Genomic DNA, 14,390 nt, shown 5'->3' with positions numbered 1-14,390 from the left:
CTAAGTATTTGCACTATGCTGAACGTAAATCCAAGAAAACAAATAGAGAAAGACACCAGCATGTTGTGTGGCAGTGCATGTTACTGTGTCTACCCAATTTGAATTCACTGTGCATAACAGTAGAAGTGTAATGATGTTGTGCAGAAACTGCATACTGGCATTTTGAAGAAGTACCTGTTAAATAGAGAAGTCGGATATAATACAGACATAGTGTATATTAAGACTTACAAACACTTCTACTAATACTGTTGGATTTTCTTTTTGTGATTGTTTTAAATTCTGTTCTCTTTTAAAATAGCAGTTCACGAAAGAATTAAGCATAAACAGCGTGAAGTTTTGCGTTTTTTTTAATACGTTCTCTCTACTCCTACCTGAAGCCCTGAGAGCTTTTCTACCATAATTGTAACTGATCAAGATATATTTTCAGAATCCTGTTCTGTGTCATTATGTTTCTGTGTGATGCTTTGATTTTGATCGCTGTAAAGCAGGTAAAGAATCTCTCAAAATAGCGTGAGATTATGGAATTCAACTATACAATAGGAAGTATTCTCAACATTCATACCTATCTTTAATACTGAGTGTGACATTTGTTCTGTATCACATTAGGGCATCCCAGTTTAGAGCCCTCTTAAAGGACTTTATTCTAGACATAGCTTATTTTCAAAAGCTTTTCATCTGAATAGATTTATTGTTGGATTCCTTATTGTAGGTCAGAAAATATGATCAAATAGCAAAAAGTTTATTCATTAAGCTCTTCAGAGCAAGACTGGGCTTGAAGACTTAGGGCTTATGAATATCTATTTAAAAAGGAGACTGTATACTTTGGTAGGCAACATAGTTGTTTAATCAAATATCTAATAGAGAAACAAATCAGAGATATTAGATTTCAAAGAGACTGAATCTAAATGGTGTATTGTTTAAATTAAAAAAAAAAACAGTAAAAGCTTTTTGTTACAAGAACATATGTCTAGGAGTTTAGACACATTCCTGCACAAATAATTTCGTAATTCAACAACTCTGTACATTGTCAAACATACATTGATTTTTGCATATGCAATTTGATAGTGTCACACAAGATTTTTTTCAGAAAAAATATATATAAATTATTAGGTATATACTATTTCATAAGTTTATTTACTTTTGCAAGTATATAAGTTATGTTGTGTATATAGTATTTTTGATATGTAAGTTATTGTTACATAAAGGCCTATGATGTTCACATTTCTTCATTTAAGGTTCTATGTTTGAACTGAATTGAAAACTGATTTAGTATATAGAGTAGATAAGGTTTTGCACTGCAGTTGACATGGTGAAATACTGAGAAATAACAAATATATTTTTCGCAGTCTGGTAAGATTTCAAAAGCTCATTAACTAGGCAGTCTAATATAGTAGTAGCAGTTTGGAATTTTACTCAGTTATTCTAGAAATATGTGTAGTGAAAATGGAGCATTTCTTCCAAATTACAGAAAAATCTGCTGTTACTTATGTTTTAATGTATATTTATCACAATGGTGTATCTAACAGGATATTCCAAGTATTACATAACGATCCTTATTATTCCATGCAGTATCACTGATAGAACATAAGAAATTTGACATATTTGATTATTTGTTATATGAAAATGACTTATGATGTTTCTACATTGAGTGTTGTTAGTTCTTCTTGTATCATCATATTCTGTGGTATTTGATATTACTTTAAATCCACAAGTCTTGGGGCAAAAAAAAACTTTATGAAAACTGTAGATTTCATTATTTTAAAAATTATTAGCCTTCAAGACTGTCTGAAAAGTTTGGTCGTGTGTGCTCAAAAAGTTAGCACTTGAGATGCTGGAGCCTAACGTAAAGTTTTTGAATGACTGGAACAAGAAATCTGTTCAATGTAACTTTATCCTGACTACCTCAGCTGAATTAGTGCCCCTTATGTAACATGGCCATGGGTTTTTTAATGATGTTTGAAAGCTTTACTTTAATTGTGATTTCAGTCTGATGTATTTGTATTCAGGTGTGATTTATGTTGATTTGAGCAGGAATTTATATTCATGTTACAAACTGGATTACTCAAAGTTATTCAATGTACATTGTTTTTGCAGCCTTCTGAAATAACTTCTGGTTTTATGACCCAAGAGCTGTGTTATTGAAATATATGAATTCAGTTAGTACTTCATGCTTCTACACTGGAGTTAAATCTGCATGTAAGGAAATTTTGTATATGAGTAGCAAAAATCTTGTCAAATTAGTTTTGTTTTCAAACCTGAGTCCCTAATGACACTGTTTAAAATCCAGTACTCAAAGGAATGCTCAGAAAACTGTCTGATTATTGGTGTTCAGTATGATCAGAATTCAGGAATTTAACCAACATGTTTGATAATTGGGCTTAAATTTATACTCCTCTATGTTGGCATGAGCTTGGGATAAGGTTAAAAGCAAAAAAAAAAATAAATAAAACATACATCGTTTTTCAGGCTACATGTAGGAGTTTTTGCTAATCTGAAGTTCTAAAATTGTTGATCAAAGGAACAGGAAATAATCATGCATTTCTAAAATGAACTGTGTAATTGTGAGAGCAGAGGGTAGTCATTTGATATAAGATAATTTACAAATTTCAAGTAAATAAATAATATTGGCAAGAAATATTTTTCTATTCTTCTAGCTCGCAAGCGCTTTTGGCTTACTCAAAGTGTATCCCAAACAGTGTTAAGATAAATATAGTCTCCTCGTAGTTTTCCAGAGAATACAGGGAAAAAAAAGAGGGAAAGTAGTTGAGATCTGTAAAATATAGCATTAGGAAGAGCAGTTTGTTGCCAGAACTGTTTAAAGGGGATTAAATTTCACTTCTGCTGTATACTCCAAAGAGTGCTTTCAGCCTTTTCATCTGGTGTACTAAGCCTTTAAGTCCAAGTCACTTTAAGCTGACTACTGTGTTACATGACGATTAACTTTGAATATCTGGTTCCAGAGTATCTGTATTGCCAGAAGTTATTTTTTTTTTATTTCTTTATTATCAGCTGAAGACTGGATAGGTGATGTTGATTAAGGAAAAACAGTTAAGTCAGTTGTCTTCAAAAGGATTTATATTCTCTTTGTCTGAGGTAGGACCTAAAGAAACATATAGCTATGGTGTTGTAGGGTTAGAAAAGGAAAGGAAATAATTTTTTGCTTGAAAATCTTTTTTAAGCACAGCAAATTGGCTCTAGAATAGTTGTAGGTGAGAAACTACAGCAAGAATTAACTTGCATAGTATAGATTAAATTTAAACTGCTTAATCAACATGGATGCCATGAGCTATTTTCATATGTTTTAAAAGACAAAAAAAAAAAAAACCCATAGGTGACAGTACAGTGCTGGGAACCTGTTGTGGTTTAACCCCAGCCAGCACCTAAGCCCAACAGAGCCACTCACTCACTCCCCCTCCAGTGGGATGGGGGGAGGGAATCAGAGGAGTAAAAGTGAAAAAACTTGTGGGTTGAGATAAAGGCAGTTTAATAGGTATAGGAAAAGCTGTACATGCAGCAAAGCAAAATGAGGAATTGATTCACCACTTCCCATCGGCAGGCAGGTGTTCACCCACTTGCAGAAAAGCAGGGCTCTGTCTCACGTAATGGTTACTTGGGAAGAGAAACCCCATCGCTCCAAATGCCCCCTCTTCCTCGTCCTTCCCCCAGCTCCATATGCTGAATACGGGGGGTCATATGGTGTGGAACATCTCTTTGGGCAGCTGGGGGTCAGCTGCCCCAGCTGTGTCCCCTCCCAGCTTCCCGCGCACCCCCAGCCCACTCGCTGGTGGGGTGCGGTGAGAAGCAGAAGAGGCCTTGGCTCTGTGTGAGCCCTGCTCAGCAGTAACTAAAACATCCCTGTGTTATCAGCACTGTTTCCAGCACAAATCCAAAACATAGCCCCCAACCAGCTACTGTGAAGAAATGAACTCTACCCCAGTCAAGACCAGCACAGAAACCTTTGGATTAATATTTTAATACATTTTTTTGTAATTCTAGAATAATGTCTGTAGATTGATAGAACAAACACGATTTGTAATCATATGGTGTTAATAAACCTTACAGTAACGTACAGCTGAAGGGCAAAGTTGATTATGACTCAAACCCCAATGACAGATCAAAATATTAAGGTACTGTGGTTATTGCTAAATAGTGTGGTGTGGTTTATGTTTAATTAATTGTGTTTGATTTGCATTTTCTTTACTCTTGTGTTCTAGCAAAACTAGAGTTGTCACATAGAGGACATATCCATTGTTAACAAAGAGTTTTTTGAGTAAAAAGTAGGATAATTTTTTTTTTTTAAAAAAAAAAAGAAAATACTAGCAGTTGGATTGTTTTGGGTTTTTTTTTCAAATATCAATGAAGACTAGTGAATGAAAATATATTGAATTTTGTTTTAAGAGAATTTTAAAGTAAATTTACTAGATGAAGTACCAGCAAATGAACCTTGAAGAACAGCATCGTAGAGATGTATTGTTTTTATTTTACAAGTTGCAGTAAACTCCGTACATGCTTGTTCCACGCATCTCAGGAAACAAAGCCAGGAAGCAGTTAGAAATAAGTCTGTGGGAGGATGATAGCCTGGAAGATAGAGAGCAAAATGATCCGTGGATTATTTTAATTTTGGTCTGTGACAGTTGGGGTGTAGACATTGAAGGAATTCTGGCTCAAAGATGTCTTTAAACGCAGGTCTGCGTGGGGTGGTGCGGTACTCTGGACGTAAGGGAGCCTCCCTGCAGGTTGGGATGGCGCAGTGGTTATTGTCAGACAAGCGCTAGCATTTAAGTTAGAGCAGTTTAAGACATTTCCACTTTTCTCAGATAGAAATTACGACCTTTCAGATGAGATGACTGTTAATACAGTCTGTTATAATGCAAACAAAAAGCGTTAAAGGCATCAGCAGCTCCCTGTAGTTAGTTGTTTTCTTTCCATTGCCACAAACTGCAGGAATTGGTATGGTTAGCGTGTCCCACCTGGGGACAGACTGAATGACAGTAATTCTCTGCAAAGGACAGTTTATTTTTTTAAGCTCTTTTGACTCAGACATTTACTTTTCTCTGCCTTTATCCTGTGCTGCAGTCTCAACTGGCATAGCAATACTGGCAAGTCTCTTATATATTGTCAGGTTTTGGAATTTTTCTGCCTTTGTATTTAAGCCATTTCCCGGGTTGATACCAGCTAAGCCAACAAAAGCTGTCCTGTGTTGGCATAAGTTCACGAGTATATCACCAAAGGCTCTGCTGGCAAAGTAATTAGTAATGCAGAGGTCTAACTTTTCCCATCTGATTTACCATAGAGGGTTTTCTCCAGAAGAGTAGTGTAATATAAACCACATATAATTTTGTGATTGTTACTGAAAGATTGACCTGGGTGAGGGATTAGGTGAGAAAAACCTATAAAGATTAAGACATATTCCCTTATCATAGAGTTATGTAAATCCTACTCTTTTGAATTTAATTTTTTTTTCCTTTTGTATTCTGGCAGCTTTTGTTGGATGAATTGAATGATCTTTTAACTCAAGGAGTACAGATCTCTTTTGAGCGTCCAGCTTTGAACCCCAATGCTAAAATGAGACTAAGAAAATAATGTAATATCTCATATTTTAATCTCTGTTTCCTTGTCAGTATCTTTTTTTTTTTTTTTTTAGGTTTTGTTTTTTTTTTTTTTTTTTTTTTTTTTTGTATGTGGGGGAATTTATATATGTGGCTTGTAGATTTCTTGTCTGGATAAACAGCAGTTTAACAGTTTCTTTTTTTTTAATCTTTTAGCAGGCAAAAAAATAGTCAGTCTGAATATTCAGTCGGTCACAGCTTACAAGACAATTTCTAATGTTATTGGATATTTAAGAGGAACTGTATTTCCTGGTAAGTAGCCCTTTACCATTTGTATCAGTTATTTGTTTCATGATAGCTGGGAGTCATAGCTGGGACCAGGGTTCTATTTTGCCAGATAATGTACTAATGCAGAGGAAGGAGACAGCCTTTGTGGTAGTCATGTTGTGATTTGATTTATGACAAAACAGACCGTAAGAGTTAAACAGAGAATGAGCTCAAGGAGATATTATAGTTACAACAAGCATATTTTTACACAAGGAACAGGAATTACATGTAGGTAGTAGAGAGTATTTTTACTTTAAACAAAGTAACTATGTCAGTGATTTTAATTTTAGGGCGTGCTGTATTGCATGATTTGAATTAACATGCAAGGTGTCTACACAACTTTAGAAAAGGTTTGTTTTGTTTGTTTTTTTTTTCCCTAATGTTAGCATACTTTTGAGATAAATAAAAATCTGTGCTTAGAGTCCAGAACATCCCTATGTAATTCAAGTGCCTCACTGAAACCAAGGTGTAGGGCAGTGTGATCTCTGGCTTAGTTAAGGATCTAATATCAAAAGTGATCATAGCGTGCAGAAAAAAAATCTGTGACTAAGTTCTTAATCACACTTGCTGCAACCTTATTTTGTATTACAATCATGCCTTAAGCTACTTTTATACAAGTCTATGAATAATTATTACTGTTCTCTATGTCTAAGAATTAAACAAAGAGAATATAAGTGCAACTGTGACGTAAACCACAACCTCTCTCCCTACTTTGATGTCATATGTAGATAATACGATAATTAGTAAATCATAGGAAATAAAATAATTTTTAGTTTATTCTGTCTGTGAGTGAACATTTCTGCAACGCGAGTGAACACTGCTGCTGATTACTTACATAGTGCCAAGTGTTGTAGACCCAATCCAGTTCCTAATGTGCAGATGGCATCATCATCAAAACATCATCACATTTGCCTTGATAATACTTTTTAATTAGGTTCAGAAAAAAGGTTACAAATTTATCTACAGTGCCTTAGGAGGTGGGCCAGTCATTTCATATTTTAAGTGATGGAATGAAGAAGGTGGAAAAGATTTAAGTTTATTCCTGTTAGTGAAATGACTCAGTTTTGTGTGTGCTGAATGCTGTACTTTTCACCAGAAAAATTGGGGTGTTTTTTTTTTTAAACAACATAGAAAACAAGTAGGACAGTGAATTTAATTTCAATAACGGATTGAATTTCCTTCAAGAATTTGAAATTACTAGTCTGCTATTGTGAATGTTTTGCAAATAGCTGTCATGGAATTTGAAAGGGAGAAACTGCCATGTTTGGACATACTGTCTACTGAATTGTGAAACTAAAACAAGATAAATAATAAAAAGCATGCATCAATTTCTGTTTAATAAATTCTTTACCTCCTCTGTACCCGAATCTTCCATCTTGTTACTGTATTCTTAATAAGAAGCTAATTTTTAAAGATATGTTAGTATGTGCTTAACTTGAAGAATTTAAGGATATAAAATCAAGTGAAGTCAGTAGCACTACCCTGATGCTGACAGTTTGTTCCATGAATGTCTTGCTGAACAAAGGCCATAGCAACTGGCTTCTAATTTAGGCACAAGTTAAGCATGCAATGCACCATGGATAACATTTTGTAAGAATGAATTTTAAACTGTCATTTGTTTCTCTCCTCTTCCTGGACCTGGGAGTGCTGGTTGACAGCCAGCTGCACGTGAGCCAGCAGTGTGGCCAGGAAGGCCAGGAGTATCCTGGCTTGTATGAGGAATAATGTGACCAGCAGGAGTAGGGAAGTGATGGTGCCCTTGTAGTCAGCACTGGTGAAGCCACAACCTCAAATATTGTGTTCAGTTCTGGGCCCCTCCGTACAAGAAGGACATTGAGTTGCTAGAGCATGTCCAGAGAAGGACGACAAAGCTGATGAAGGCTCTGGAGAACAAGTCTCATGAGGATCAGCTGAGGGAACTGGGATTATTTAGTCTGGAGAAGAGAAGGCTGAGGGGAGACCTTATCGCTTATTGCTAAATTCACACACCTGAAATATTCACCTTTAAATTTCCAGAAATTTAGAAAGAAAGCAAAATTTATTTATAGTTCTTAATATAAAAGACTGGAGAGAATCACCAAGTGTGATTTATTTTTTGCTTAAAGGCTTCCTAACACCCATGCAGACAAAACACATCTATGTAATGGATCTTATTTGACATTTCATCTGAGTAGTAACAATAAGCATCTGAAATCCAGCCAAGTTATTAAAAGATGTAGGAGCAGAGGAAATATGATAGCTGGTAGCCTTTTAAAAACTGAAAAACGTAACACTGATTTTGTACCTTTGTTTGACATGGTTGAAAATGAGATGTGTAACAAGAGAAGACAGTATAAAGTCACTCACTGTTAATGATAAATCCTTGCTGTCCAGCTCATCACTATCCTGAACACTATCCATTCTTACTGCTTTCAAAAGTATCTGGTGGATATTTTTCTCCATCTCTAGTCCTTTCTTTGTCTTTTTTCTTACCGTGTGACCACTTTCTCTACATGCTTCAGCAAATGGTTATGAGAAAGGACAGCTGCTGCCCCTGTAAGCATGACTATCATTTCTCCTATGTTTTTCCTATAGTCGTTTGCTTCAGGGTATTGCCTCTATTCAAGAGGGGGGGATGTGCAAAGATGTAGAATTTCGAAGGAAGTACCAGCTGTTATGTTTTAACCTGTTCATTCACCTGACATCTCCTGCAGTAAGTTGCTGCTTGTAGCTTTCTTCTCCATCAAAATGTCCTATACTATTTTATGTAAGGTCTCTTTCCACTCGCCTTCACATACACTGTTCACAGATTGAACAGAGATTGTAACATGGGGCAAGTATTGACCCTCTGATCACCTTCTGTTGGTGGCACTTCCTCTAATGACCTAGAAGCCTATAAGCCCATTCATTTTTTTTCCAATTCCTAACATCAAGTGAGTTGCAGATCCTATGATTTTTCACTGTCAGTGCAATATGTAATTAAACATCTCATGTTGCAACACACAAGTTGCAAAATTATGTGATTTAGATTGCATTTTGTTACATTAAATTATTATATGCACTTAAATTGACATTTTGCATTTCTACTTTAGAAATAAATTTTTATTTACATACCTATACATCATCTGAAGAAGTTGAGTGAAAATGTTGTACAGGTACATAACAGATCTCCTGTATGTAAAGCATTTTTCAATCCTTATGAAACAACATTGCTATATATTTTGTTGAACAAAACTGGTAACAGTCCAGTTTGATAGAGAATGATATTATAATCAAAATATGTTGGTGTTCAGTTAAAATTATTTCTAGGCAGCCATCATTCCAAAAAATACTAAGGAGTAGGTATTTAATTTTATAAACAATACAAAAGGTGGACATTTTACCACCTATGTGTTGCTACACTCCAGGCTACTGACAACAGTGTAGAATGAATCCCTTTGGATAAAAAAAAAAGAAATAATTCTGTCAAAAAACCAAAATGTTTTGCACTTTTTGGAGCCCAAATGACACCGAGAGATTGTTGTGGATCTAACATCACTTGATCACTATTCTTCTGTTCTCTATCGGTATCCTGAAATCTGGAAAGAACACCTCTAAAAGTCTAGATCTGGACCGGAAAGAGACTTCACTAAATATCAGAACACAACAAGTAAGCAATCCTTCAAAGAGGCTTTGGTTGTAAATTCATCTCCCACAGGAGGTCTTAATGGTTTAACGAGTCATTCAGCATGACTCTGCTTAGACTTCCTGACACACATCAGTCACACTAGTCATTGATGTTGTTTCATGCCACATCATCCTTTTGGGATAAAATAATGTTCTTTACACTTGTTAATTAGTGTGTAGATTATATATTATGCCCTAGGAGATGAAGATTTCATTTAATTTGTCTAAAAAAAAAAAAAAAAAAAAGATGTGGAGGTCATCTTCTGAATAACTATAGGCATGTTCTTTATTTCAGGTTAAAATTTCTTGCTTTTCATTTTATAAAATACTTTCTTCCATTATCATCAAAGTTGCTAGGTCTGACTTACCGTTTCTGTATCATTCATTATCTCTATTCCTCTGTCATGTCTCCTCTCTAAACCGGCAATCCAGGTCTTTTCAGTGTCTCCTTACATGGAAGTCTAAGTCCTGATATATAACCATTCTGGTTACCAGCTTCTCAACTGCTGTTTCTGCAATGTCTTTTTTGAGATAGGGTGGTGAGCACTGAACGCAGTCTTCCAGGTGAGGGAGTACTAATACTTTGTGTATTTTCTCTGTGTTTCTCATTGTACTACCACGTACTTTGTTTTCCTTTTTGAACACTAATATGCATTGAGGATAGAATTACCTGCTTTTTCATTTGTGGTTTTTTTTCATAGCATTCTAATGTGAGCATGGAACTTCATTAGGTTATATTTATGACGAAGTCCTGGCTGTAAAAACGGTGTATATCAGATTTATAGTAAGGGAGAGCAAACAAAGAAGGCAAAGGCACAGGGATTAAATTAGGAAGGTATATACATGTATTTATTTACTAGTTTATTTTTAAGTAGTATTCACTGTTTTATGTATTTATATCATATAATTGTCTTGCACATTATCATATAGATTTTTGTTGACAGCATTGTATTGTATTAATGACATTACAGACTACTAATACGGTTCATCTTTTAGGTTTTTAAAATTCTTTTAGCGATAGTATCCAGAAGAAATTAGATTCTCTTGTCTGTCTCTTTTTTCACATTTCAGACAGATATGTCATCATTGGTAGTCACCACCACAGTCTGAATACTTATGGTGGACAAGAATGGGCCAGTAGCACTGCTATCATCACAGCATTTATACAAGCCTTGATGTTGAAGGTTAAGAGAGGCTGGAGACCTGACCGGACCATTGTTTTCTGCTCATGGGGAGGAACATCGTTTGGGAACATTGGTTCATATGAATGGGCAGAGGTAAAATAGTTTCAGAAGGACTCATTGCAAGAATTATTACTTCTGTAGAAAGCATGGAAACAGTATGAAATTATCACACAGAAATTATGGTGCGTTAAGTGGTCTGTGACATCTATCTGTACCCCATAGCAAATGCAGTGAAAACATGTATAAAGGCAGTTCCTGTGGAGCAGAGCATGTGTGATAGAGATGGCTGTGAAGGTTGCACGTACAGCACCTTTATGAGCTGATTCTCCTCCCTAGTTCAACAGAGAACGGTAAAAGAGAGCATTTCCAGAGTTTGGGGGACAGGGGAAAACCTCAAAAAATTAATTTATAGGCTTACTGTGGGGAGAGCTGAATCAAGAGGACAGTGAAAGAAAAGCAGAGGACTGTACTGTGGTTTACATTAATTACATAAACATTTCAACATCTCCATGGCTAGTGCTGGTTGACTTTTCACGTATTTGTGCTAAGGAGTTAGATACAGTCTGACACAGGCAATTCCTTGGGCTCTTACTTTCAACCAAATAGAAATCAGCTTATTGGAAGAAAATGTCTCATCAGAGTATTGTTGATTATATATGATTACAGACTTCAGTTGATAAATTAAAGGCATAGCTAGCAGAGAGATTCATGGCTGCTGAATTAGAAGAGTAGATAAAATGAAGAGTTAATTGTTTTTTATCATGCGTGACAAGCGGCTGGCTCTTGTTGAAGTTTCATACTTTCAACATGATTATTGTTCAGAAACAATGTGGAGTGAAAAAATCAATTTGAAAAGACCCAGGCTGGAAGCAAAATTTGTTTAGTTCCACTTCAAGTCAGCTTTACATCAGGTGTAATTGCGTTACACCCCTTCTGTTCAATATAAAGAGCCACTTCATGCACAGAGTAACTCATTACTGAGAAGGCAAAGGGGATCTTTTTTAAAAAGAGATAATAATTGAAACAGTTTGCACATACTATTTTTGTAGTCTAAAATATAAGAAAATGAAAAAAAACTGTGAAAGCTGTGCAATTCAAACCTGAATTTAGTCTCTAAAAATATGAGTACTTTTAACTGTTAATAATGATTCCTTTTAAAGTTTGTATTCTGCCAGGCGTAAGTTTAAAAGGCATTCACGTTGTTTCACAGTATGTAATGTTTTCATTTTTGGCCTTAGAAGTGTAGTCATTTTTAATTCCTCCTAGGCGTGTTTGCATTTTGTTGAGATGATGTGTGAAATGGAATTATAACTTCTGCTACATAGAGAAATAACACTAAGATATCCTTTGAAGTTCTTAACACCATATTGTAAGAAGTAGTATTTAAGTAATACTTAGGTAATCACAGAGGACAAAAATGTAGGGTGCAGTTTTTCCCTAGAAGGAACTGAAAGAAATCTTAATTATAATGATGCGTAGTAATAACCATTGCTCTACTTGTCTTGTAGGATCTCAAGAGAGTTCTGCAAAGAAATGTTGTGGCTTACGTTAGCCTCCATAATCCGGTCAGAGGCAACTCAACTTTACACCCTGTTGCATCCCCTTCTCTTCAGCAACTGGCAGCAGAGGTTAGAAATAAAATACTTCATTTCACACATGGTTTATGAGGTTATGTGGTTAACCACTTTGCTGCTGGTTGGTTTTGGATAACTATAGGTGGAGGTTGTTTTGTTTAAGTTTTTTTTACTAAGTAAGTAGGTTAAATTTAATATAAAAATTACAAGTTGCATTAAGAGGTTGGAAAGCGTAACTTATTTTAACAGCTCATTATACCAAGTCTCACCGTACTTGCATGCCCTAGAAGTTTTTCACCTTTTGGCAGCTTTAAAGTAATATATTTTTATTCTTTTGCACAAAGCACATTTTTCTCTTCTTAATCTGATCTTTTCAGACTGTTTCTCAATTTTCATTTAAACCTGTATATTTATCAGATGTAACATAACACACAGGAATAGTATTACTCAACTATAATAAATACTGTCTAAAGTAAATATGCTAGGTTTAGTGCTGAGCTGTGCCTTTGTAACTAGTCTGCAGTCAGAACGTTCTCTAGTGGTGCCGGTGTAATTGCACGTAGGCTTCAAACTAATGACTTGATTGCCATTTCTGAGGTTGCTGAATTTATTAATATTTTTAATGAATTTAAAACAATATAAGGTACATACTAAATGATAAAAAACAGTTTTAAATGGCGTGCATAAAATGGAGTTCAATTTGACTTTCATAAAGTGTGCTTTTTAAAAGATTTTTTGTCCGTAATTTGGCCATGATAATACTAATCGGGTTATTCTCATGTTTCTTTGACTTGCCACTGGAGTATTTGCTACTAAACATTGCTCAAAGTAGCATCTTGAATTAATGGAGTTGAACTGAAATTGAATTAAATGGACTGATCTTCCTTGGCAATTGTTATCCAAGAAAGTTAGTAAAATGGTATCAGTCAAATTGCTTCTTAGCAATGTTTTAACCGCTTCTGTCCAGTGATTAGGTAGTAATTTTCTCGTGGAAAGGATCTGGTTTATTATGTGTAAGTGTTGTGCAAAATGCAATGCAAAATAATTGATTTCCAGGGATAAAAAGGCTTTTATTTGTGGAAAATCATTTATGTTATATATGTGAGTGTACAGATGTTATGCATATATCAATTAAAATTTTATTATAAGTTTTAGCTACTGTATTTGCAGAAAGTACTATTCTGATAGATTGCTAGCCTTTTGCTAGCCTGTTGGTGTTTGCAGTCCTATCTCCATGAAAACAAGTATTTGCCATTTAAGTGTATAAATTTGTTATATTAGATCCTTGAACTATTTTGGTTTTTTCTCATTTTGTTTCTTTGACTTCACTATGTTGATCCATGGCAGTGATCTGAAGAGACAGTTTCTTTATTATCTATATCTCACTTGATTAGGATTTATTATTTTATTCTAATAAACACTATATTAGTAAGAGTGTTACAATCATGTTCTCTGTTTTGGAGGGAAAGCAAAGAAAATGTCTTTTTTTTTTTTTCACTTCCACTTGACTTCTGTGGTGCAGCAAGGTGTGGTGTTCTAATATTTTGTAATTTTTCTTGTGTTAGCAAGTGTGCCCCGTCCAGTAGTATGGACCCAGCTTCTCTTAGCAGTCCTGCCTTGCACCAGTTCATTAGTTAACAGTCAGTAAAACATGACTAGAAATTCATTTTTTTCATCCAGTAAACACCCTTCATCCTCACCTCTGATTTGTTAATGTCTAAGCTTTAATATTGAGAATTGTATCCATTCTGCATATTTACCTTCAAGCCCCATTTAAAAAGGACAAATTGCATGCGAGGTAATCTGTATACTTTAATTTTTGTAGGATGGTTATTTGTCATTAATGCAACTGTCATACAGTTAGTGACATTAAAAAGATGTGTAGAAATTATTGCTTCCAAATGCTGTCTAGATTTCTGAATTCATGTCGAGTATATTGACAGTGATGCAGCAGCCCAGCACAGATCTTCATTTGTTCCCATGGGTACTCACAATTTGCCATGTGTCTAGAAGATTTTTCTCTGCAAGACTGATCTACTCATAAAGAATATTGATATTACTTCACGTACTTGCCAAGAAGACAATGTAATTGTAGATTACCTCAAAATTGT

The 14,390-nt window shown here is 35.1% G+C and overlaps 1 protein-coding gene across 1 annotated transcript in view; it reads left to right on the top strand.

Annotated features, from left to right (window-relative positions):
* The window catches only part of NAALADL2 (N-acetylated alpha-linked acidic dipeptidase like 2), a 242,639-nt gene that overhangs the window by 130,225 nt on the left and 98,024 nt on the right, over window positions 1-14,390 (top strand). Inside the window, exons 7-9 of the mRNA XM_086754882.1 lie at window positions 5,769-5,861; window positions 10,593-10,798; window positions 12,214-12,333. Of these exons, the coding sequence (XP_086611008.1) occupies window positions 5,769-5,861; window positions 10,593-10,798; window positions 12,214-12,333 (419 nt within the window). The remainder of the gene's footprint in view (window positions 1-5,768; window positions 5,862-10,592; window positions 10,799-12,213; window positions 12,334-14,390) is intronic.

This window comes from Chlamydotis macqueenii, chromosome 9 (genome assembly GCF_036417535.1).
Source record: "Chlamydotis macqueenii isolate bChlMac1 chromosome 9, bChlMac1.mat, whole genome shotgun sequence".
NCBI classification, from domain to species: Eukaryota; Metazoa; Chordata; class Aves; order Otidiformes; family Otididae; genus Chlamydotis; species Chlamydotis macqueenii.
The sequence above is the reverse complement of the archived record's forward strand: the minus strand, read 5'-3'. Positions and strand labels throughout refer to the sequence as shown.